The sequence below is a fragment of the Rhinatrema bivittatum genome, chromosome 9 (assembly GCF_901001135.1).
Source record: "Rhinatrema bivittatum chromosome 9, aRhiBiv1.1, whole genome shotgun sequence".
NCBI lineage: Eukaryota > Metazoa > Chordata > Amphibia > Gymnophiona > Rhinatrematidae > Rhinatrema > Rhinatrema bivittatum.
The window spans coordinates 10,560,911-10,587,668 of NC_042623.1; the positions used below are offsets into that span (position 1 = coordinate 10,560,911).

General features: G+C 51.2%; 1 protein-coding gene across 2 annotated transcripts in view; it reads left to right on the forward strand.

Moving 5' to 3' along the window:
* Positions 1–26,758, forward strand: part of THAP9 (THAP domain containing 9) — a 60,366-nt gene that overhangs the window by 13,482 nt on the left and 20,126 nt on the right. For both annotated transcript variants that reach the window (XM_029615864.1, XM_029615865.1), the window contains exons 4-6: positions 11,603–11,740; positions 12,968–13,175; positions 16,700–16,853. In XM_029615864.1, coding sequence (XP_029471724.1) covers positions 11,603–11,740; positions 12,968–13,175; positions 16,700–16,853 — 500 coding nt within the window. The remainder of the gene's footprint in view (positions 1–11,602; positions 11,741–12,967; positions 13,176–16,699; positions 16,854–26,758) is intronic.

Sequence of the window (26,758 nt, forward strand, 5' to 3'; positions counted from 1 at the left end):
TCCTATCAGCCTTTATTTACCTTGCCAGCGCAGGCTTTGCTTGTAGCTGCTGGCAGTCTCCGGAGGGTGCTTGTTGCACAGGACCTGATTTCCCCTCCGATGCCGCGCCCGGCGCAATGCTGTGCCTGTGGAGAGCCCGGATCGCGGCTCTCCCGTGAAGGCCTATGTGCAAGGTGTCTCCCCGGCGGGGAAGGCACCTCGAGCCCAGGGGGGCGTACTACTTCGTGCGCTCGTGTGTGCACGGCTTCAGGAAGGCCGGCCCCGTTCCCATCCAACGCAGGAACGGCGGCCATTTTGTCTCCTGCTCTGCCTGTTCCAACGCAGCCAGACTCAGTATCTGATGGTGGATTTCTGCTGGCGCCGCCGATTCTAACTCTCGCAAACCTCCCAGATCCAGAATCTCCATCGGGGAACCCTCCTGAGAATCTGCTACCGGGCCCACCTTCCCCTCAGCCTTTCTCCGCGGACTTTATCCTTTTGATGCATAATGCCTATCTGGCTCGGATGGACCCAGCCTCCGCCCCTCCTCCTTCCAAGGTGGTTAGGCTGGATGAGTCTGGGAATACTGGGGCACCCCCTCCAAACACCAGGGCTCCCACGAGGCTCAGGACCAACTTTGCCTCAGGGATCTACAGGAGGGGGGAGTACCTCAAGCGTCAGGGGCCCCGTCACAAGGGTCCTCCCGGGTACGGGTGGTTTCTCACCCTCGTGTTCACAAACCCACTCATCAGGATCCGGATACCGACCCAGACCTGGACGATCAGATGCCTGCGATGCAAGTAGAAGGTGATGACCCACGGGTGTTACGTCTTTTTCAGAGGGATGAGTTAGATCCCCTTATTCCTCATGTACCGGACGAAGTGGACATTGAGGCCCCACAAGATACCTCAAGCCTCAGTACAACGACAAAGAAGGGTGATCCCGTCCTGGCAGGCCTCTGTCCACCAGCCAAGACGTTCCCTTTTCATCCTATGCTCCTCCAGTTGTCCAGGAAGTGGGATACTCCGGAAGCTTCTCTGAGGGTCAGCAGAGTGATGGACAAGTTGTATCCACTTCCTGAAGACTCTGATTTCCTCAAGGTCCCCAAGGTGAATGCGTCAGTGTCAGTGGTCACGAAAAGAATGACTATCTCAGTCACTGGGGGAGCAGCTCTCCAAGATATGCAGGATTATAAGCTAGAGGTTTACCTAAAGAGTTTTTTTGAGGTGTCAGCTCTGGGGTTCAGAGCGACTGTCTGTAGCTCTCTTAGGCAAAGAGCAGGCCTCAGATGGGTGCAACAGCTGCTCAGTGCTCAAGAGCTATCTCCACAGGAGGCACAGCAGGCAGAACGACTAGAAACGGTCATAGCTTATGGGGCAGATGCATCTACGACCTACTCCGGTTACTGGCCAGGTCTATGGTTTCTGTAGTCTCGGCTAGACGCCTGCTTTGGCTCCACAATTGGTCGGCGGATTCTTCTTCCAAGTCTCAGCTGGGCTCCCTGCCATTCAAAGGAAAGTTACTGTTTGGTGAGGAGCTGGACCAACTCATCAAGTCCCTTGGTGAGAATAAGGTACACAAGTTACCCGAAGATCGTCCTCAGAGTGTCAGGAGTTTCAGTGCTACTTGCACCCGATTCCGGGGTCAACATCGTTTCTGCCAATCTCGGACAGTTCTGCAGAGGACTCCCTCCTCCAGGTCACAGTCCTGGTCCCATTCCTTTCGGGGACGAAGACCAACCAGGGATAACCCCTCGCAAGGGGCTCCCTCCAAGTCCTCTCAATGAAGTGTTGCTGGCCCACTCCTTGATGCCCAGGATAGGGGGACGGCTGTCTCTCTATTACGAGGAGTGGGTCAAAATCACCTCCGACCAATGGGTCCTGGATATTCTACAGCACGGCTACGCTTTAGAATTTGCTCGACCTCTAAGAGACCGGTTTGTCTTCTCCCCTTGAGGACCAGTGCACAAACAATGCGTAATTCGCCAGACGCTAGATCGTCTCCTGGACTTAGGGGCCATTCTCCCGGTGCCCTTGGAGGAACAATGGTCAGGCCATTATTCCATCTACTTCGTGGTCCCCAAGAAGGGAAGGATCCTTTCATTCAATCCTCGACCTCAAGATGGTCAACAGATCCCTCAAGATTCCACATTTCTGGATGGAAACCTTACGCTCCGTGATAGCAGTGGTACACGAGGGGGAATTTCTAGCTTCCTTGGATTTGACAGAGGCCTATCTACACATATCTATCTTCCAGGATCATCAGCACTATCTCCACTTCAAGATCCTTGGCCAACATTTTCAGTTCCAGGTTCTGCTATTTGGTCTGGCAACTGCGCCGCACACTTTCACCAAGGTGATGGTGGTCGTAGCGGCGGCTCTACGGAAAGAAGGAATCTTAGTGCACCCCTACCTAGACAATTGGCTTATCTGAGCGAAGTCCAGAGATCTGTGCCAGCGAGTGGTCGACAGAGTCCTCCAGCTCCTCGTTCTCTCGGATGGGTCATCAACCTGTCCAAGAGCAGTCTTGCACCTTCACAGACAATAGACTTCCTAGGGGCATATTTCAATACCAGTCTGGGCAAGATTTTTCTTCGTCGGGACTGGGCACAAGTCCTACTCGCCCAAGTTCAGCGCTTCGGTTGCCTTCCACTCCCCACGGCATGGGACTATCTCCAGCTACTAAGAACATAAGAAAATGCCATACTGGGTCAGACCAAGGGTCCATCAAGCCCAGCATCCTGTTTCCAACAGTGGCCAATCCAGGCCATAAGAACCTGGCAAGTACCCAAAAACTAAGTCTATTCCATGTAACCATTGCTAATGGCAGTGGCTATTCTCTAAGTGAACTTAATAGCAGGTAATGGACTTCTCCTCCAAGAACTTATCCAATCCTTTTTTAAACAGAGCTATACTAACTGCACTAACCACATTCTCTCTTTGGCTTCCACTATAGATTTAGTTCCTTGGGCCTTCGCACATCTGCGTCCTCTACAGAGTGCATTGCTCTCTCGCTGGAAGCCGGTATCTCGGGAGTTTCAAGCACGACTACCGTTGCCGGACTTGGCCAGGGACAGCCTGCTCTGGTGGCTCCATCTGGATCACTTATTGCGGGGAGTGGTCCTGGAGGTTCCCCAATGGGTGATCATCACCAAGAATGCCAGCTTCTCCAGCTGGGGGGCAGTTTGCGAGAGACTGTCGACGCAGGGTCGATGGACGTTCGAGCAGGCACAATGGCCGATAAATCGTCTGGAAATCAGAGCTGTCCGTCTAGCATTGCAGCGTTTCCTTCCCCTGGTCCAGGGGCGAGCGGTACGGATACTCTCCAACAACGTGACGACAGTAGCATATGTCAACCATCAGGGAGGAACAAGGAGCCGTCACGTATCCCGGGAAACGGACAAGTTGATGGCGAGGGCGGAACTCCATCTCGCCCAGCTAGCGGCCTCCCACATAGCGGGAGTGGACAATGTTCAGGCAGACTTCCTAAGCCGTCAACGCTTAGATCCCAGAGAGTGGGATCTGTCTGACGCAGCAGTTCAGCTGATTTTCCGTCGATGGGGAACTCCTCATCTAGATCTCATGGCCACTCGGCAAAACGCGAAAGCTCCACGCTTCTTCAGTCGCAGAAGAGAGCACGGCGCGGAAGGAGTGGATGCCTTGGTTCTCCCATGGCCAGAGGAGTGTCATCTGCGGTGGCGGCCAGAAGGCAACTCTGGCTCCGAAGCTGGTCGGCCGACGCATCTTCCAAAACACGCCTCACAAGGATGCCCTTCAAAGGATCCCTCCTGTTCGGCAGCGAACTAGAGAAACTGGCCGACAAATGGGGCGAATCCCCATTGCCGCGCCTGCCGGAGGATAAGACTAAGAGAAACCAGCGAACCTTCCCCAGGTCCTCCAGGGGCAGAGGTTCACAGCACTTCAATCCTTACAGGAGCAACTATCAAACCCCCCGCCCTACGGGCAGGAACCAGTCCTTTCGGACCAAGCACAACAAGAGGGGAACCAGCTCGGGTGCAGGCCCCAGCCGCACCCCACAATGAGATTCAGCCGACCCATCCAAGGGAAGAAGCCATAGGGGGCAGACTAGCCCTATTCTACCGCAGATGGGTCAAGATAACAACATCGGACAAGTGGGTCCTAGCCATCATTCGGGAGGGGATTTCCTCCGAACCCCTCCAGACAAGTTCATGGAGTCCCCCTGCCACGACCCCTTCAAGAGGGCGGCAGTAGAAGCTACACTGTCCAGACTACTGGCCCTTGAGGCCATAACCCCAGTGCCTCCACAGGAAATAAATACTGGACATTATTCCATTTATTTTATTGTCCCCAAGAAAGAGGGAACATTCAGACCCATCCTGGACCTCAAATGGGACAACCGCCACCTCAGGATTCCCCACTTCCGCATGGAAACCTTACGATCCGTTATAAGGGCGATACAACCAGGAGAGTTTCTCACATCCCTGGATTTTTCGGAGGCCTACCTGCACATCCCAATTCATTAGGAACACCAGTGCTGCCTACGCTTCAAAGTCCTGAACCGTCACTACCAGTTCCGGGCACTACCCTTCGGGCTAGCCACAGCACCCTGGACGTTCACCAGGGTAATAGTGGTGATGGCGGCAACACTGAGGAAGGAAGGAATCCTCGTTCACCCTTACCTAGATGATTAGCTGATCAGGGCAAAGTCATAACTCTACTGGAGAGCCTAGGATGGGTGGTCAACACACACAAAAGCTCCCTACAGCCCTCACAGTCGCTGGAATACCTAGGAGTCCGATTCGACACCAAGGAAGACAAGGTCAACCTGACTCCCACAAGGAGATCAAAATTGTGGAACCGGCTGCAAACCTTGCTGAACGATCCTCGTCCCACAGCATGGGATTACCTGCAAGTCCTCGGGCTGATGGCATCCACACTGGAAGTAGTGCCATGGGCAAGAGCCCACATGAGGCCCCTACAGCGCTCACTTCTATCACGGTGGAGCCCACGGTCCCAGAACTACACTGTACTCCTGGGCAGAGTTCGGACCCAGCTACGGTGGTGGCTGCAGGCCAGCCACATGAGCTGGGGATCAAGACTATCCTCCCCAACCTGGACCATACTCACCACAGATGCCAGTCTACGAGGATGGGGAGCACACTGCGAGGAGTTAACCGCCCAAGGGCAGTCAGACGAGCCTGCCTGCGGTTCGCTCACAGACTTCGAAACAAAGCGGTCAGAGAAATGGTGGACAACGCCACAACAGTGGCCTACATCAACCGACAGGGGGGAACCAGGAGCCAACAGGTGTCCCTAGAAATAGACCCCCTGATGGCGTGGGCGGAAGCAAACCTCCAGGAGATATCCGCCGTCCACATCACCGGGAAAGACAACATCATGGCAGACTTCCTCAGCAGGGAAAGTCTAGACCCAGGAGAATGGAAGTTGTCGTCCGCAGCCTTCAAGATGATAGTGAATCGGTGGGGGACTCCGGACATGGACCTTCTGGCAAACAGATCCAACGCCCAAGTATCCAGATACTTCAGCCGCAGGCGGGAACCGCAGTCCCAAGGGATCGATGCCCTGGCCCATGGGGACCCTACTATACGCCTTCCCGTTGTGGCCCCTACTGAGCGCAATCATTCACAAGATACAACTACACAAGGACTAGTTCTTCTGGTGGCTCCAGATTGGCCAAGAAGACCCTGGTACGCAGACATGAGAAGATTACTGGCAGGTAACCCCCTACCCTTGCCCCCACACAGGGACCTGCTACAACAAGGTCCGATCCTCCACGAGGACCCAGCTCAATTCTCTCTTACGGTCTGGCCATTGAGAGGGCTCGCCTGAAGAAGAGCGGATACTCGGCGGCGGTAATCGACACTCTCCTCCGAGCACGCAAGTTCTCCACATCGCTAACGTACATAAGGATCTGGAGAGTATTTGAAGCCTGGTGTGAAGACCACAACATCAAGCCACACTCATTTAAAGTTCCCGTGATCCTGGAATTCTTACAGAAGGGTCTGTCCCTCAATTCCATCAAGGTACAGGTGGCCGCATTGTCATGCTACGGCTCCAAGAGCGAGGGCGACAGCATAGCTTCTTACCCGGACGTGTCACGCTTCCTGAAAGGAGTCAAACACATTCGCCCACCACTAAAGTGGCCGGTACCTCTGTGGAATCTCAATCTCGTTTTGGACTTCCTAGCGGGAACTGCCTTCAGATCCCTCCGAGGCCTGTCCCTCCGCCTGTTAACCTTAAAGACGGTGTTTTTGCTGGCGGTGTGTTCAGCCCGCCGCATATTGGAACTACAAGCACTGTCCTGCCGCCAGCCGTTCCTCAGGTTCACCCCGAGGTCCATCCAACTACGCATGGTTCCCTCCTTCCTCCCCAAAGTGGTCTCTCACTTCCACCTTAACCAGACCATCTCGCTACCAACGACGGTTGGCCTGAAGAATTCAGATGAAGCCCGTAGTCTGCGCCACCTCAACATCGGCAGACTCCTGTCCAAATACCTGGAAATGTCCGAACCCGTACGAAAAACGGACCACCTTTTCGTCCTTCACAGTGGAAAGAGACAAGGGGAAGCAGCCTCGCGGGCAACCGTTGCCCGCTGGATCAAGGAAGTCATCAAGGCGGCCTACGTAGAAGCTGGCAAGCCACCACCTCTACAGGTCAAGGCCCATTCTACCAGAGCCCAGGCAGTATCCTGGGCAGAAACTAGAATGTTGTCACCTGCCGAGATCTGCAGGGCGGCAACGTGGTCCTCCATCCATACCTTCTCCATATTCTACCGTCTGGACGTTCAGGCTCGGGAGGACACGGCATTTGCAAGGGCAATACTAAGTGGGTCGTGGGCAGCCTCCCACCCGGTTCGGGAGTAGCTTTCATACATCCCATCGGTCCTGAGTCCATCTGCTACACGCTAGGAAATGGAGAAATTACTTACCTGATAATTTCGTTTTCCTTAGTGTAGACAGATGGACTCAGCATCCCACCCTTGGCTGCCGTCACGCATGGTCCTTCAAATGATTCAAGGGTAAGCCATGTTTTCATTTACCTAGGGCATCCACCCTGCCGGGTGTCGACGCCTTCCGGCTGAGTACACTGGCGATCTCCAGCTATAGTCAATCAACTAGTTCAAGTTAATCAAGTTTTAACGTTTAACCAAGTTATGAAGTTATTCAAGTTAACCAAATTATTAAGTTAATCATTCAGTCAGTCACACACACATATCCACTGGGGGCTGACGTCAGATTGAAATCTGATCCGTCTCCAACTGCTAACAGGAGTACACTATACCCATTGGTCCTGAGTCCATCTGTCTACACTAAGGAAAACGAAATTATCAGGTAAGCAATTTCTCCATTTTATTCTCCGTTCCTTTCCTATTACTTCCTAACATTTTATTCCCTGTATGTCCCCAGATCAGTGCAGACTCCTGAGTTTTGCCTCCCCTTGAGCAGATGGGAGTCAGAAAGTGTTACTGACACTGCCACTTAAGACCAGGCGCCTCCTGTAGTCCCTCAGTATTTCTGAGACTCCAGCAGATGGTGGAGGTGCGAAGCCTGCAGTCTGACTAACAAAAAAATAAAATAGAAATAGGCTTCTGTCTGCGCCTCCCAGAAGGTTGTTAGGCCCTGGTGGGGTCATCCCTTCTGGCGTGTGAGACTTGAGAGCAGGGGTTCGGGGACCCCATGTTTCTCTGATCCCTGGCCGGACAGGGCTGATGCCCGGGGGTCCCGGATCACTCGCCCTCTGGGATCTTCACAGCCTGTCGCCTCTTCAGGACCCGCCTGCTGATGCTGCGCTTTTAAGGAACGTGCACCTTTCTCCTTTCCTGTTAATGTTTGTTCAAGTTTGAAAAAAAAAACAAAACTCCAGCATCTACAGTGAGAGGTTTTGTTTCTTCCCTTCGGGGGTGGTGCGTTTTCGCCTTTCTTCAGTCCCGTCGTTTGGCAGCCAACGTCGGAGCTTTTATTTTCTTCTCTCCCCTGACTGGTTCGGCGCCTCTCCCGTGCGGCGCTTGACCCGGGGGAGGTCCCGGTCTCGCTTGTGGATGCGGCGCGGGGCGTGGTCGTGTCTTTCCTGCGCCGGCCTTTGCTCCCGATGCTTCCCCGGGGGGGGGAGGGGCCATCGGGGAGCTCTGCAGGCAACACAGGCAGTGTCCCCCATGTCTTGGGGCGGTGCAGGCCGTGGAGGGAGAGTTCAGATCTCCCTCCCCCCCGTCTCCGCAGCCCCAGGCCTCCAGGGGAGATCGTCGGCGGGATGGGGGATTCGTTGTCTTCATTTTCTTCTGAGTTTGTGTTCCTGCTCTATAAGGCCTTTTAAGGCCAGGAAGGCTGCACATCGGGGTGCATCCAAGGAGGCCCCGGGGCAGTCCAGGACCCAAACGTCCAGGGCCTCCCTAGGGTCCAGTGGCTCCTGAGGTTTGCAGTGCCCGCGGCTGCCATGGATTCTTCCTGGACCTCGATACCGATGGAGTCGGTCTGCTGGATCCGGTTCTGTCCTTCTTGCAGAGTACATCCCTCAAGGGTGATGACCCTAAGGCGGTCCGTTTATTCCATAAGGAGGGGCTGAGCCCACTTATTCCAGCGCTGTTGGAGGAGTTGGGGCATTGAAGTCTCGCCACAGGATTCCAATCTGGGGGCGGTTGGGCCTCCCAGGGTCCCGCAAAGTCCTTTCCGTTCCATAGTTGCAGGAATGGGATACTCTGGACACCGGTTTGAAGGTCAGCAGGGCGATGGACAGATTGTATCCATTGCTTGAGGAAGTGCTCTACCTGCTCAAGGTTCCCAGGGTGGATGCTGCAGTTTCTGCGGTCACCGGGATGGTAACCAAGAGCAGCGGCTTTAAGGGAACTTCAGGATACCTACAGGGAAAGGAAAGTTGGTTCTTAACTGCTAATTTTCGTTCCTGTAGTACCACGGATCAGTCCAGACGCCCGCCCTTGCTGTATGGTCTGTGAGGAAGCACAGGCTTTGTTGATCCCACACAGGTTTTTGGTGTGAGGGCGTTTTGTTGTTGCCTGTTTTATGGTTATGCTCTTCTCCCTGTTCATGTAGGGGAGTAGGCATAGTTACTTGATTCTTCTTTAGATGCCTTAGACATCACGTTGTATGTAAACCGATGTGATATGTCAAATTGAATGTCGGTAAAGAAAAATAAATATATTTCTGGCTTGGTTACAGTTCAATACTGAGGGACTGCAGGAGGCGGCACCTTGTCTTAAGTGGCAGTGGCAGTGAAACTTTCTCTGTCTCCATCTGCTGGCGGGGAGGCAAAACCCAGGAGTCTGAAAGAATTTCTGGGCTGTAGAGTCCGGATGGTCCCAGATCTCTCACGTCAGACTCAGAGACGTAGGAAACAATTAAGACCTCAGGTATTGCAGCTAGGAATGTATTTCATTCTTAAGTTTCCATGTAAATACTTGATAAAATTTCATGGGAACACATATATATTCACTCAACCATCTCACCTTACACAGTTCTTATTTAAAAAAGGAAAACCTTTAAGTTCGTCTCCAGGAACCTCATGAAGCGGTCTTTTATAGAAGTTAGATCTCTATAAGATTAATAACATGCTATAGTCACATTTCTTTAATTATTATACTATGTATGTATAATTATACCTGTGGTTGTATAATTTGGATATCTTTGTGGGCTTGATAGACAGGTTTTGAAAGAAATAATTTCCTTATTTGAAGAATTGTGGTAAACTTAGTAAGTGTCTCTATTACCTGTATTTCCACTCAAGGTGTTTTTTTTGCTTGATGTTTTATAATGTAAAACTCAATAATAAATTACAAAAAAAAACCCCAAAAAACCCAGGAGTCTGGACTGATCAGTGGGACTATAGGAACGAAAATTAGCAGGTGAGAACCAATTTTCCTTTTGCTATTTTATTTATTTATTTATGTATTTAAAGATTTTATATACCGACAGCCGTTTGCACATTGTATCGGTTTACAGATAACTTAGAACAATGAATATAAATTAGGCATGGCCTTTACAAAGAACATAAAACAAAAGGAGTATAACAAGGAACCAGAGAACTTAGGTTAGTACATTCAACTGAGAGTAACATAAGTTAGGGGAGGAGGGTACAACTATGTGAAAAGGGGGAGGCTATGTACAAAGGTGCAGAAAGGTACATTTGTTAAAAATGCAGAGTTTTATCGGGGGAAAGCAGGAGAAAATGTAGGGTCTAAAGGGGTACTGCTTAGGATTAAAGGAGTTGTCATTAGGAGTAGTTTATCTACGAAAATTAGACATTTGGGGAGGTTGTAAGGTTTCTGGAGTGCTTTTTATCAGTAGGTCACAGACCTACACACACTGAGCTGAGGATTTCAACATATTTTCCACGATGACTCCAAGATCCTTTTCCTGGATGATGAATCTTAATATGGAACCCAGCAGCACCTATAATTAAGGGGGGAAAAAAAACCCTCTGTGCATTACTTTGCACTTCTCCACATTCAGTTTCATCTGGCATTCAGATCCCCGGGCTCCCAGTCTCACAAGGTCCTTCCGCAGTTCTCACAGTCGAATAATTTCGTATCATCTGCAAATTTGAACCCCTCAGTCCTTCCCTTTTCCAGATCAGGTGCCAGTACTGATCGCTGGGGCACTCCACTGACCATTTAGTCCTCGCCTCTGTTTTGTTTTTCTGTCTTTTTAACAAGTTATGACCGCTGCCTGCAATCCCACGCCTTTCCAGTCACGATGGCACCGTGTGTGTGTGCCCAGCTCTTCATGTTTGATACTTGTCCACTCCCCCATCCCTGTTTGATGTACTTGCCACCTGCTGTTACACTGTAAACCGATATGATGTGTATTTTAATGCCGGTATAGAAAAATGTTAAATAAATAAATAAAATGTGCCGCCCGCAGTAAGAAAGCAGGTGCTGGAAAGGGAAGCGGAGCCGGCTCTGAACTTCCCTGGCTCTTGTCTCCTGGCTGGGGGTGCAGCGCATCACCCCGCGTGTGCAGGACCCTTCCCACTCCTCTTCTCCCAGAAACCTCTCATGATGCATTCACATCCTAGGCCACCTGCTCACCCTCCCAGTGAAAATATTTCTGCCTTTTAAAAATTCCGTTTCCCTATGAATGTTTTGCGCTGTTGCTTTTTTTTTTTTTTTAGAGCACTCCCAGTTTTCTCTCTCGCTCTCTCTCTCTCTCCCTCCCTCCTTTCTTCCTTCCCAAGACGTTCTGAGGATAGTGAGGCTCCTTCTCCCCACCCACTAATACTCAAATCTTCCTAAACTTTCTGTTACCCTTTCTGCTTGTGGCCTGGCAGTAGGAGCACCCAGCCGTGTCAGCTCTCTTTAGTGCCTTCCATGCACAGGTCACCAGGGTTTCTCACCTACACCAATCTCCCCCCCCCCCCCCCCCTGTGGTAGCGACGGTCTCTGGTCAGGAGCCCCAGACTGTGCATCCCTGTGGGGGGCCTGGCACAAGTATCCTCTCCGCTGGCCGCCAGATGCTGCTGTGGATGCCGTCTCCGCGGCGTTGCCACGGCTGCGCCTTTACCATGGAACAAAAAACAGCGGCAGGTGCACGACGGCTTTTGGACTGCCGGATATTATTTAAGGCCTGAGCTGATTTTTTTTTTTTTTTTTGTAATCTTTTTCATAATTTCAGATTAAGAAAGGTGGCCGGAGAGGGTTAAAAAGACACGCCCCAGCAGCTGGCAGCATATCTCTAAAAGGGGAGGAGTGCCTGGAACCGGAAGCAGCAGCTACCGCCCCCTGCGCCGGCGGCATTCAGACCCAGCTACAGGTAAAGCGTCTTAGCATGGCGTGAGCCGAAGGCACCGCCTGTACCAGCATCACCCTTCAGCGGGTAAAGATGAAAGCATAGGAATCCTCGGGCATTCGGGGAGGCTCAGGACTGCGTTTCCCATTAAGGACGCTGAGGGCCTTGCGCTGGCCGGGGGAGGGAAGGCACTGAGGATCCCGTGCTTAGGTTTACATCATCCAGACGTGGGAGGCTGTGCAGATCCCATGAGAACAGGAGTGGGGTGGTGGTGATTTCGTCCTGACACATCCGTTCTGTAGCCCGTGAGCCACCCCTGAACAGGTAACAAGCCCGTCTCCCTCCTCCAGCAGGCAGAGGGGGTCGTGAGACGGACACGTTGCAGTGCCTGCTTTTTATCAGGTGGCGTTGGAGGCTCAGCAGTGACTTTCTGTTCCCAATGTCAGAATGTTTTTGGGATCTGGTGTAGTGCTGGCGACTTGCTTTCATTATAATGTCGCTAGTCTCGTTCTTTCTCTGATGCTGTCTCTGCTCTGGGCAGTGTTTGGAAGCGTGGATTACTAATGGACTTGGGACTTGGACAGCAGATGGGAGTGACGGGTTCGGATCTGACCGTCCTGGTTTTTTTTTTTAAATGATGCTTGTGTGCGTTTAGCATCCTTTTATGAAAGAGAGTGGGAAAGGCAATGATGGCCACTGGGTCTTCGGTCTCCTCTTTCCTTTCATGCCCCCCCTCCTCCCCCCCAGGAATGACCGGCGTGTCTGAAGCATAACAACATAAGAATAGGCGAAGCCAGGGCCCCTGCAGCCCAGCATCCTGTCTGGGACAGCGGCAAGCAGTGAGGGCGTAGAGGAGGGATAGCATGGTTAATCCACTCTCGGGCTGCAGTGAATCCAGGGTAACCTCCCGGGCTGCTGTTCAGCCTGGAGTCGGATCTATCATCCGGGAGCCTGCTTTTATTTGTCCGCTGTGCGTTGTGTGGGGACTGGTGCTGAGGGGGGAGGAGCAGAGGCTGAGACAATAAGGACCACTTCCTCAGCTCTTGCCCCCTTCCACTGGCGGCAAATACGAGGAACTGGAATACAAAGGATTTATTTTTTCTTACTTACGAGGCACAAAAACCCAGAGAAGATCTTTTCGAGCTCGCAGGTCTGCCCCAAAAGACACAAGGTCTGGAGTGGGAGGGTTGCTGGGTTGTGCTGTTCTATTTTATTTTAGAATAAGCCTTTGTCCTCTCTTCACTTCTCTAGGATCATCTTTATTCTACTCCTAATATAGAGACACTGAAAAGAAAGCTGCAGGCATCGGAGGAAATTCGAGCCCAGAAGGTGAAAGAACTGAAAAATGCGAAGGACCGAGAGAAGCGCCGGGGGAGGACCTGCCCCAGCGTCACCGGCGAGCTGAGCCAGAGAAGCCTGCTAGGCCCGGAGCTGCAGGGCAAGATGCAGCCCTACGCAGGTAGCCAGAGGGGGACATTTGAGAGGGGCTCTGGAACTGCACTTCATGGCTGAGGGGAAGGGGGGGACGAGCAGGTATCCTCCTGAGTCCCTTTGGTGCACCCTTCTTCCTCCGGGGACCAGCAGGATGTCCGTCCTCACACATGGGTGACATCATCATATGGAGCCCGGCCCGGAACTTTGATCTCAAAGGTTCTAGAGCTCTCAAACATGCCCCACTGAGCATGTGCAGGTGAGGTCATCACCCTGCCCCCTAGTCTCTCTCTTTCCACGGCGCCCTGTGGTCGTGGGAGCCGTGGGCTCACGGTATTGAGACTTGCTGTCTTCCTCCACAGTCTGTGTAAGTGATTTCTTCTAGAGCTGCAGCTGTTTCCTTTCCTTTATGCTAGTTTTCTTTTCTTTCTCTTTTTCCTCTCTCCTGTCTGCCAGCCACACGGCGGGGCTTAGCCGCTGTACAGTCTGGCAGGGTCTATTTCTATCCCTTAAAAAAAAAAAAATTCCTGCAGTACCACAGATCAGTCCAGATTCCTGGGTTTTGCCCTACCTTCCAGCAGATGGAGACAGAGAGAGAGTCTCACTGTCACTGTACATAACCCAGTGTGCCACCTGCAGTCCCTCAGTATTTCTTGGTCTCCAGCAGATGGTAGATGGTGTAAAACCTGCAGTCTGGAGACTGGAGACATAGCCTTTGCAAGGGCGATGTTAACCGGACCATGGGCAGCCTCCTGCCCTGATCTGGAGTAGGTTTTGTACATCCCATTGGTCCTTAGTCCATCTGGCTACACGCTAAGAAATGGAGAAATTACTTCCTGATAATTTTGTTTTCCTTAGTGTAGACAGATGGACTCAGCATCCCGCCCACGGCTGCCGAAGAACGGTGCCAAGGATTCGCCCATGTAGTGAGGTTACGGGTAATCCGTCATCCAGTCCCTAGATTAGGGCATCTATAATCTTACTAGGATTCAGTATTTGGTTGAGGACAGTTATGGTTATCTGTTTTTTAATCAAGTTTTTTCAATAGTATGTCCACAGTGACTTTTGAAGAGAATACAGAAGGGCTGAGGTCACTGCAGGGGGTATCTAGGGTGACGTCAGCTTTAAAACCTGACTGTCTCCGTCTGCTGGCAGGGGAGCACATAACCCATTGGTCCTGAGTCCATCTGTCTACACTAAGGAAAATGAAATTATCAGGTAAGTAATTTCTCCAATACCATTCGTTACATAACGGCTAGTTCTTGAGTAAATGCCTTTCTCCCTTGTCGTTCCTCGGCTCGCTCTGGTACTGCCAGCCTTGGCGCCTCATCGTAGATTAATGGGTTAGATTGAAGAAGTGAGGCCATTGTTTTTAGGCTTCCCTGCCAGATCCTTGCACAGCTTTATGCATCAATGTACTGAACTTCAAAAACTTGCTACATGTTTGTTTATTACATTTAATTAATCTCCTTCGCTCCAAGCGAACAAACAATAAAACAACTTAGTGCGAGATCATCAGAACAGTATATTGCAAATATAGAAAAAACAAATGGGTTTCTAAAAATTTTTCTTAAATTTGAAGATAGTCCCTTTCCAAGCAAAGTGACCTAGAGAAGGTGTTCCCAGGGTTAGAGAAATGCAGAAGAAAACCCAAGCTCTATTCCTGAATAATCTAAATTCCCTTACTGACAGAAAAGACAGAAGAGAAGCATCCGTTGACCTGCGATGGCGACCAGGAATGTATCTCTCAAGATTCCCTGACAGGTCTCTGTCTGACATAATTTCCTATGTTACTATGGTGAGGCCAAAGAGAGCTTTAAAACTAAGGCAAGCAGTCTTAAGCCTTGCTCTGAAAAGTACAGGTAACCAGTGTAAGTCAAATAAAATAGGTGTGAGGTGTGAGCGCTGAAGGTGCAGCCCATAAGCGCAGGGGCAGCAGCATTCTGGCTTAGCGGCAGTTTGTGCAAGCTGCTTAAAGGCACGTGCACCACAAGTCTCCTTGACTAGAGCTCGCAAACCTGTCTTCAGCTGAGGACCAGTCCAGTAAGGCCTAAGCAGTCCTACCTTGTGAAGTTCACGTCGGACCCTCTTGCTGATCCCCCCCCCCCAGAATTAAAAATCCAAAATCACCCCTAGACTCACATGGGCGCAAATGTAATCAATAAATCCGCCTTAAACTCAGCATCTTTACCAGTACATAAAATGTCAGTCTTTGAAGATTAAGGCCCAATTTATTGACCTTCATCCAACACAAAATTGCTCTCTGACAAGCTTTACTAGTGCAGACTGAAGCTGCCGGATCTCCCTCCAAAGAAGAGCAGATTTTTGTAGATTATCTGCATAACACTGCAAGTTAAATCCAAACGATGTAATAATGTCTAACGGGGGATCTAAGTAAATATTAAACAAGACAGACAATACTGCACCCTGTGGGACGGTGACTGAGAGCAGAGGTCCAGAAAAGACTGACACTGCCTGCGACATCAGCGTCCTTTAATCTGGATTAAAGGACGCTGATGCCCATGGTCATTGGCGCTGAAGAAGGAGCAGGGATGCTGGCAGAGTAAGCTACAGAAACAGCTGGTTCTCCCTAATTTATACAAAGCCCTTTAGCATCTCTCTGCTTGCTTCTTATTTCAGGGGATGAAATCCAGCAGTGTTTATGCACATCTGTCTCTTTTTTGATCTTTGTGCTGATGTTGGGGTTGGGATAACTTCTTCTCCCACCTCCTGTGAACTGACCCTTTTCTGGTCTTCATATGGCAGATGAGTGGGAAAGAATGACCCCCAGAATGCCATGGGGCCGTCTGTCCCAGGCCTCTGTCCTGCCAGTGGATTGTATATGGATTTCTCTGCAGGAACTCTGGGCTTACTGCAGGTTTTCTAAAAGTAAAATCAAACTAAAAGTAAGACGGTGAGCCTCATTAAGGTGCCTCCATTTCTACACTCTTATTTGTTCAAGGGACAAGGGGCAGAATGAAGTTGGAGGTGAGAATCTGACACGACCTATTGAGTGCCAGTGCCAGAACCATCCCTGTATAGTTACCAAAATGTTCAGTAATGCTGCTGGTTTCTAGACTGCTGGCAAAGCAAAACACCTACTGTACGTTCTTTGCTTGGTGATCCAGCAACTTCCAGAGTTAAAAAAAAAGGTTTGGACGAGTTTCTTGAGGGCAGGTCCATTAACACTAATTAATCGGGCAGGCTTGGATTGGCATCCCTGACTTTTTTGGGAGATGAGCAACAAAGAAATGAACTTCCCTCATTCGCATCTGCTAGGCATTTGCTATTGAGCCGGATTCGTCACTGTCTGGGTTACGGGGCTTGGTCACTGTCTGTGATGGGTCACGGGGCTGGATCACTGCTGAGCCGGCACCGCTCTTGCTGTGTCCTTACGTTTAGAGTTCTAAGCAGCTGGATGGGTCCCTGCGAGAAGCAGATCCCGTTAACACATTAACAGGCTGATGATCTGGAGACATTGTTTCAAGTATTTAGAATGGCGAGTACTGTCTGTGCTTTGTTACCCTCCCTGACCTGATGGCTCTCTTTCAGATATTCCTCTGGATCTGTTCAGGAAGCCTGAATCCCAATACTCTCTGCAGCAGCACTACTTTGCATTGACGCTACACTTATATGGACCAAAGGCCTACGACTATCTGAAGAATGAGATAAAGCTGCCGCTTCCCAGCTCACAGAGACTTAGACAGTAAGCTTTTTAGTAGTCTTGGTTGTATAAAGGAGTCAGTACAAATCGCATGTCTTTAAAAGCTACTGTCCTATCCCAAAATGCTTTTATGTGGCTTTAGTAAAACGTAGGTGTTTCTCGAAAGGAGACAGATGTTCTTTCTATCCTCGGTTGGTCCCTCGTAGCATTCAAGCCCATAGAGGGCCCCTCTGCCTCCAGAAAGTCGCTGCTGGGCAGCATTGGCAGAGGAACTTCAAGTCACGTCAGCGTCCCCTCTTCTCCCTGGGGGTTTCCACTTGAATGGCCCGTATCCGGTAGCAGAGGCGGGGGTTGGCGCCTCCTGTGGCCTCTGTATGTGCCCATGCAACATGCCTCAAACCACACTGAGCTCACTGGAGCCCAGCCTGCAGCCACCACATAGAACAGCTTGGCCAGGCCATAGAGCCCAGTCTCTTTCTGGAATGAAAATGGTTGCTGCTCTTAAAACCGGCAGCCCTCGCTACATGTTGCAAAGTGTCAAAGCGTCTGGCGTTAGCTCTCTCCTTTGGTCTTCTCTCTCTGTCTCCTTTCTTTGCTGTTTGTTTTATTATATCTTCACAATCAGTTGCACTTTTTTATAGCCATTTTTCTCCTTCCTTTTTTTTTTAATTACTTTTAGGAGTTTGTTATTCTGTTTTTGCTGTATTCTGGCTTTATATGTATTTGTGTAATGCCTGCACAGGGATCTGATGAAGATTTTCTCGTCTTTAGTGTGACTTTTGCATGGAGCTATAAGTTAGACTGAGTTAGATTCATTACAAAAGGTGGAGCTGAGGGAGGAATTTTCCTAATCGTTAAACATTAATATTAAGAGCAAAGTTGTATTTATTTCAAAAACTTATACCCCATCTGTCAACATTCCTAGGCAGCTTGCAATAAAATATACATTAATATCTCAATACAGGAATATATATCAACAAATAAATACTGATGAAAAATACCACATAAAGCAGCAAAACATTATCTAAGAAACATTATACACCATAATGCATAACATAAAACAAAGGATAAAAATAAAATATTAAAACACAACTGAAAATTACAAAACCATAACGTTTTTCACTAGCGCAGCTATCAGAGTTCCCAAGGGCCTTCAGCATCTACTCCAAAAGCTTGCTTAAAAATAAAAAGCCTTAACTAACTTCCTAAACCCCAGCAAAGCTGTTTCTTGCCTGATCTCATCTGGTAGAGAGTTCCATAGATTTAGACCTTCTACACAGAAGAGACTTTCTCAAGACTCTGCAACATCCAAGATCTCCCAGCATGATAAAAGTTCAATAGAGAATTTCCTAGCGTGTAGCAGATGGACTCAGGACCAATGGGTATAGTGTGCTCCTGATAGCAGTTGGAGACGGAGTCAGATTTCAGTCTGACGTCAGCACCACATATACCCCGTGCACGAGGCTTTGCTCTCCAGTTTTTCTCCATCTCCATAGCAGTTCGGGACTTCTCACACGCTTGCACAGCGTTTAGAAAACCAAACTCCAAATGTAAAGAAATACTTACCTCCAAAACGAGCCCCGTTCTCCTGCGGTGATACTAAGGGTCCCTCCCCCAGTCGACATTTCCTGAGGTGATTTCCGAGATCCCTCAGAAGCCTCGGTCCCGGCGTGGACTTAGCCCCCGGGAAAGTGAGCAGCTGAGAGGCAGCAGAATTCCCTCTCCCCCGTAGCCGGAGACCGCCAGGCAGAGGACCGGTCTCCGAGACTCGGACAGCTGCTCAGATCGTCCCTCTGGCGTCTGTATATTCAGGTTGAGCAGCCCCGTCCAGGCTAGACCCCGATCCAACAAGAGGGTCCTCCCACGTGGAGACCCCCTGGGGGGCTGCCATCTTACCGCGTGGTCGCCGCGGCCCCCCTCCCCCCGGTCGCCACATCGTCCGCACAACCGAGCCGGGCGCATAAAGGACTTGTGCGCATAGCAGTGCGCACATCGGGGCCGGGTGCACAGCGGCACGCCCAGGGCTGCAAAGCGCACAACTAGGCCTGCGCGCATCTTCCGGTCCTACACGCACAACGTAGGCGTACCCGGAAAACATAACCAGGCCTCCCGACATGCGCACCTGCACAGGATACACGCGCAAATCATGGCAGTGCCGTCCAAGACTGCTAAAGGCCCAGTCCTCCACCTGAGAGTGGCGCAGCCTGAAGTACCCTCCGCCCTGTGCCTGCTATGTGAAGAAGCTCAGGGGGAGCCGAGACAAGGTCCCCCTCAGCCTGTAGAGGATTCCGGATAAGCGAAACTGCCCCGGACCTCTCAATTCCCGACTCTGCCCCCCCCGCCACAGTGGGGGCCCTCAGGGAGTGCCATCAGACCCAATGCAGTCCCAGGCAACTTCTCCTGGGCGGGATTCTTTGCTGAACTGCAATCCTTCATCCACGCTCAGACAGGGCCACCATCGGCACAACCACAACCTCCGCCAGTGGTCCAGAACCTCCCAGGCCCCTCTCGGCCTCCACCAGATGAGCCCCACCTGGACAAATGCCTTCACTTAGGGGACACAGAGGATTCGGAGGAGGAATCAGAACCCCTGGAAAAGGGGAACTCCCTCCAGGAACGGAACCGTATCGCACCATGATACGCTTCTTCCCAAAAGACAAATTATCAGCCCTTGTAGCCACGAGTCTGAAGACATTGGCCATCCCGGACATATGCAACGCAGCAAAGTCCAAGGCGAGCCCCTTCCTGGCCAGGCTCTGCCAGACCTCACACCATTTCCCTACTCTACAGGCTGTACAACAACTGATCAACCTGGAATGGGACACTCCAGAGGCCACCTTTAAGGGAGGTCGAGCCCTAGAAGCTCTCTACCCCCTGGAACCCACGACCAAGGAACTCCTGAGGTTCCCCAAGGTCGCCGCCCTGGTCTGCGCCACCACAAAGCACACTACCATACCAGTCGAGGGAGGAGCTTCACTCAAGGATGCCAATGACAGACGGCAGGAATCCATCCTCAAGCAGTCTCACGAAGTATCAGCTATGACCTTACAGATCGCTGCCTGCTGTGCCATGGTATCACGTGCCTGCCTGGCTATGGCCAGGGACGCAACTACGCCGATCGAGACACTAGACCCAGCAATATCATTCCTCACGGATGCGACCTCAGACCTGGTAAACACCTCAGCCAGGAGCCTTTTGTCCATAGTGGCAGCCAGAAGACAGCTCTGGCTCCGAAGCTGGTCAGCTGACGTGACCTCTAAGACAAGGCTCACGAGAATGTCCTTTAGAGGATCCCAGCATTATAGACCATACAAAAACACTTACCAAACCCCCCGCCCTGCCAGCAAGGGGCTGTCCTTTTGGAACAAACACAACAAAAGAGGAGTCAGCTTGGGACCAGGTCCCAGCCACAACATGCAATGAGAATCAGCAGACCCATCTACAGGAAGAAATCATAGGGGGCAGGGTTGCCCTATTCTACCAAAGATGGGTCAAAATAAAATCGGACAATTGGGTCCTAACCATCATCTGATAGGGATACTACCTGGACTTCCACAGCATCCCCCTCCGGACAAGTTTGTGATTTCTCCATGCCACGACCCCTCCAAGAGGAAGGCAATGGAAACCACACTATCAAAACTACTTGCCCTAAAGGCAATAATGCCGGAGCCCATGCACCAACAAAATTCTGGGCACTATTCCATCTACTTCATCGTGCCCAAGAAAGAGGGAACATTCCGGCCCATACTAGACCCCAAGACCATCAGTCACTACCTGAAGGTACCCCACTTCCACATGGAAACCCTGCGTTCAGTCATAAAGGCTATACAACCGGGAGAATTCCTGACCTCCCTGGATCCGTCAGAAGCCTATCTCTACATACTGATCCATCACCTCTATCAGCGTTTCCTACGCTTCGCGATATTGGGCCATCACTACCAGTTCCAGGCCCTACTGTTTGGGCTAGCCACGGCTCCCCGAATGTTTACCAAGATCATGGTGGTAGTAGGGGCGACACTGAGGCCAGAAGGGATCCTTGTGCACCCATACCTGGACAATTGGCTGATCAGAGCGAAATCGCCAGAGGAAAGCCACCAAGCAACCACCAGAGTCATGGAACTACTGCAGAACCTCGGGTGGGTCGTCAACACATCCAAGAGCCACCTGCAGCCCTCCAAATCCCTAGAGTACCTGGGAGTCCAGTTCGACACCAAATGGGACAAAGTCACCCTTCCCCCTACAAGGAGAAGGAGATTGATGGAACAGCTACGAACATTGTTGAACACTCTCCTCACGGCTTGGGACTATCTCCAAGTCCTCGGACTCATGGCATCAACCATAGAAGTCGTCCCATGGATAAGGGCCCACATGCTGCCCCTACAACATTCCCTACTGTCACAGTGGAACCTGATGTCTCAGAACTACTCCGCCCCACTCCGGCTACCGGCGAAGGTGCAGAACCTACTACAATGGTGGCTACAAGAAGACCATCTGAGCAAGGGAACAAGCCTATCCCCACCGGAATGGACCTTGCTCACCACGGATGCGAGCCTGTGAGGATGGGGAGCCCACTGCCAGGAGCTAACAGCCCAAGGGCAATGGGACAAAGAAGAGTCGGCATGGAACATAAACTGACTGGAAGCCCGAGCAGTCAGGCTAGCCTGCCTACGGTTCAGCGACAGACTCCGGGGCAAATCAGTCAGTCATGTCGGACAATGCCACAACAGTGGCCTACATCAAACGCCAGGGGGGAATCAGAAGCCAGCAGGTGTCTCTGGAAATAAAGCCCCTAATGACGTGGGCCGAATCAAACCTACAGGGGATATCAGCCGCCCACATCGTGGGAAAAGACAACGTCACTGCAGACTACCTCAGCAGAGAGAGTCTGGATCCAGGGGAATGGACACTGTCAGCAGTAGCCTTCCAGCAGATAGTAGACCACTGGGGAACCCCAGCCATGGATCTCCTAGCAACAGGGACCAACGCCTAGGTTCCCAAGTTCTTCAGCCGAAGACGGGAACCACTGTCCTAGGGAATCAACACCCTCGTCCAGACCTGGCCACAGGAGGACCTACTATATGCCTTCCCTCCTTGGCCACTACTGGGCAGAACCATGCACAAGATAGAACACCACAGAGGGCTGGTACTTCTAGTGGCCCCAGACTGGCCAAGAAGACCGTGGTACGTGGACATGCAAAGACTTCTGATGGGAAACCCTCTACTCCTACCTCCACACAGGGATCTACTCCAGCAAGGACCGATCCTCTATGAAGACACAACGAGATTCTCGCTTACGGTCTGGCCATTGAGAGGTCTCACCTGAAAAAGAGTGGATACTCAGGACCAGTGATTGACACACTGCTCCAAGCGCGCAAGTTCTCCACCTCCTTAACATATATACGAGTATGAAGAATATTCGAAGTCTGGTGTGAGGACGTGACATCCTTACACGGACAGTCAAAATCCCCATGATCCTGGAATTTCTGCAGGACAGCGTGAACAAAGGGTTATCCCTCAACTCCATCAAGGTACAACTGGCCGCCCTGGCTAACTTCAGACCCGGTGGACGGCACCAGCCTAGCGGTCCACCCAGACGTCTCCCGCTTCTTAAAGAAGTCAAGCACATTCGGCCACCCCTAAAGTGGCTGATACTTCTAAGGAACCTCAATCTGGTGTTGGTCTGAACGAAGCTCCCGCTAGGACGTCTAACTCGCGGCATGTCCCTACGGCTCTTCACCTTGAAGACTGTGTTCATCATGGCAATCTGCTCAGCCCGTCGAATCTCCGAACTTCAAGCACTATCATGCCAGGAGCCATTCCTCAGATTCACGCCAGGAGCCATACAGCTACGCATTGTCCCCTCCTTCCTTCCAAAGGTGGTTTCTCATTTTCATCTAAATCAAACCATCTCGTTGCCATCTCCAGACGAGCATAAGGACTCTGAAGACTCACGCCTTCTCCGCCACCTGAATATCAGCAGGCTCCTAGTCCGATACCTGGAAAGATCGGAACCTGTACGAAAGACGTACCATCTGTTCGTTCTTCACGGCGGGAAGAAGCAAGGTGAAGCGGCCTCGCGGGCGACCATAGCCCGCTGGATCAAAGAAGTAATCAAGGCGGCCTACGTAGAGGCAGGCAAGCCTCCACCTCTGGAAGTCAAGGCCCATTCCACAAGGGCCCAGGCAGTGTCCTGGGCAGAAACCAAGATGCTATCACCCGCAGAGATCTGTCGGGCGGTGACATGGTCCTCCATCCACACCTTCTCGAGATTCTATCGCCTGGATGTTCAGGCCAAGGAGGACACAGCATTCGCAAGGGCAGCACTAAATGGGCTACGGGCAGCCTCCCACCCGGTTTGGGAGTAGCTTTTTTACATCCCACTGGTCCTGAGTCCATCTGCTACACGATAGGGAATGGAGAAATTACTTACCTGATAATTTAATTTTCCTTAGTGTAGACAGATGGACTCAGCACCCCGCCCATGGCTGCCTCGCTAACCAGAATCCTCGAGGGAACCTCCCCCCGAGTGCAACACAAGCACGGGTAAGCCAACCCGTATCTTTAATTCAGACACCCATTTTATCAGGTGTCGGCGCTTCTCGGTTGAGTGTCCTGGCGGTCTCCAGCTAGAAACCACGTCAACCAATTCAAGTTAATCAAGTTAATTAAAAACATTATGCAAACACATATATCCAGAATTGCTTTTCGAGGAGAAAACTGGAGAGCAAAGCCTCGTGCACGGGTTATATGTGGTGCTGACGTCAGATTGAAATCTGATCAGTCTCCAACTGCTATCAGGAGCACACTATACCCATTGGTTCTGAGTCCATCTGTCTACACTAAGGAAAATGAAATTATCAGGTAAGTAATTTCTTCAGTTCCCTGTACATACCAGGATCAGTCCAGACTGCTGGGTTATGCCTCCCTTGCAGCAGATGGAGTCAGAGAAAAGCTGAAAAGCACCCCCAGATATACCAGTGTGCCACCTGCGATCCCTCAGTATTCTCTGATTCCAGCAGATGAGAGGATGGCATAACCTGCGGACCTGATTTTTACAGAACTTTATTGCTTAATTCCTACACAGGTTTTCTATTTTGATTATACGTTTGGCTAGATCAACTTAATGTAACTTAAAAAAAAAAATTAGAAAACAGGGAAAAGTGTACAAACACTAAGGGCAGGCAAGGCTGGGCAGTGCCCTACGACCTCTATACCCTGAGATTGTCCCTTTTTCCTGGTGAGTTGGTGGGGAGATTTACCGGTGGGCCAGTCCCTCTCTCTCCTCTGTACAGGTCCAGAGAAACCATCATTCCTCTGGTGGGTGCAAATGCCTGTACGGTGAATGCAGAGACGTTAATTCCTCTGCTTGGTGGCTGATTGAAAAAAAAAAATTATTTCACAAGAAGGGTTTTAAAACAGAAACGGGTGAATCTCTGTACCTTCTTAATCAGCCATAGCCTGCCGCATTTCTCCCGGGCCTCCGGAAGGGGTGGATTCTCCACCTAGCTCATGTGCCAGTTTTTCGCTCAATTTTTGATGCCACGCGGATCACGCTGCCAAGCTTGTGGGGAGCCGGCTCAGCGGCTCTCCCGCGAAGGCCTCTGCTCCCGATGTATTCTCGGGGGTGAGGGGCCTTCGCAGCAGCCCATTTTGGGGCAAAAGTCTGCTCTGCCGCGATCGCGTGGCTCGGGGAGCAGGTAGGTTGCTCTCAGGTAGAGGCCTGCCTCGTCCCCGCTCGGAGCCGGAACAGCGGCCATCTTGCCTAGCTTGGGTCCAGATATGCAGGGCTCAGAGGGAGGAGAATTCCCCTCTTCTTTCCCCGCCTTCTCTGAGTCCTCAGAGGCAGGGGACGGTCTCTGGTTCCCAGCCTGATTTAGCAATTCCCTCAGCATTACCTTTGGGCTTGGCTCCTCCCACGGGGGGCCCTTAAAGTGACAGCACCCATTTTCTTCGCAGTTTGTTTTACTGCTCCATAAGGCATATTTGGAGGCTGAAGCTGACTGGTAAGCGCAGTCTCTCTCCCACTCCCCCCGGCTAAAGTTTTTAAGCCAGCGGAGGGACAAGGGAGTACTGGAACACGGCTCCCCGTCTAGTTCCTGACGTGGGGCTCCCGCTACCTTCCGCATCTCCAGATCCCACGGATCCAGACCCCTCCTCGTTGGATATGAGCGATGATGTAAATACTGCCGCTCTGGTGGATGCGGATGATCCGCAGATGCTACATTTGTTCCGCAAGGAGGAGCTAGACCCGTTAATTCCGTATGTGCTTCAGGAACTGGAGATTTCAGTCCCACCAGTGGTGACTGATTCTTCTCCTGGAGATGCAGTTTTATCAGGGCTTCGAGCCCCACCTCAAACCTTTTCCTTTCACCCAAAACTTTTCCAGATTGTGTCCCGGGAATGGGATACACCTGAAGCCTCCTTGCAGAGCCATGGAAAAGCTCTATCCGCTACCGGGTGAGTCCCTGGATCTTCTTAAGATTCCTATGGTGGACTCTGCTGTTATGGCCATAGCTGAACATACCATGATTCCAGTGACAGGAGGGGCAGCTCTCAAGGATCTTCAGGATAGAAAGCTGGAAATTTTGCTCAAGCGGATATTTGAAGTATCCGCGTTAGGAGTGAGGGCCGCTGTCTGTAGCAGCCTTATGCAGAGAGCTACCCTCCGCTGGATTCAACAGTTGCTCACATCCCAGGAGCTTCCTCCGGGAGAGGCAGAGCAGGCGAACCGCATGGAATCGGCGGTTGCCTATATGGCGGATGCGCTGTACGATCTTCTCCATACCTCTGCACGTACCATGTCTTCGGCGGTTTCCGCAAGACAGCTGCTGTGGCTCTGTAACTGGTCGGCTGATGCCTCTTCTAAGTCGCAACTGGCTTCCTTTCCTTTCAAGGGGAAGCTGTTGTTTGGTGACGAGCTGGAACAACTTATTAAAGCCCTGGGAGACAACAAGGTTTACAAGCTCCCCGAGGACAAGCCCAGACTGTCTCGCTCATTTGGCGTGTTCCAGGGTTGTTTGAGGCCAGCACCATTTCCATGCAGGTATGGGTTCTTCCATTGCTCCTCGGCAAGGTCAAAGGCATGGGCACATTCTTTCATGGCAGGTGGCCTCAGCGTTCCGGAAACTCTCACAGTTTCACCCCCAGCAAAGCTCCCCAATAAAGGTACGCTGGCCCATTCCTCCGTTCCGGAGATTGGGGGGCGGTTCTCTCTGTTTCGAGAGGAATGGGTCAAGGTCACATCGGACCAGTGGGTTCTAGATATTATAAATCATGGTTACGCTTTGGATTTTTCTCGCCCACTTCAGGATCTATTTCTAGTGTCTCCCTGCGGGTCTCCGGCAAAACAACAAGTAGTTCTTCAAACACTGTCTCGGTTGAAGGCCCTGGGAGTAATTGTCTTTGTTCCTCCAGCCGAGTATCGGACCGGTCGTTACTCCATTTACTTCGTGGTACCCAAGAAGGGAGGGCTTGTTCCGACCGATCTTGGATTTGTAAAAGGTCAACAGAGCGTTGCGAGTCCCTCACTTTCGGATGAAGACATTGAGATCCGTTATTGCGGCCATCCAGAAAGAAGAGTTTTTGGCCTCCTTGGATCAGAAGAAAGCTTACCTTCACATAGCAATACAGGAGCACCATCAGAGGTTCCTATGGTCATGGTTCTGGGAGAACATTACCAGTTTCGCGCCCTCCCATTCGGGCTGGCGACGGTTCCACAAGTCTTCACCAAGGTGGTGGTAGTAGCCGCGTGCCTTCGGTGCAGTTGGTCTTGCATCATCTATATTCGCTAGGCTGGGTTGTCAATTACGCCAAGAACCAGCTGGTTCCGTCTCAGGCGTTGGAATTCCTGGGAGCACGTTTTGACACATCTGTGGGCAAGGTTTCCCTGCCTTGAGTGAGGATGGAGAAATTAATGTCTCAGGTTCGACGTCTGTTGGCGCTTTCCT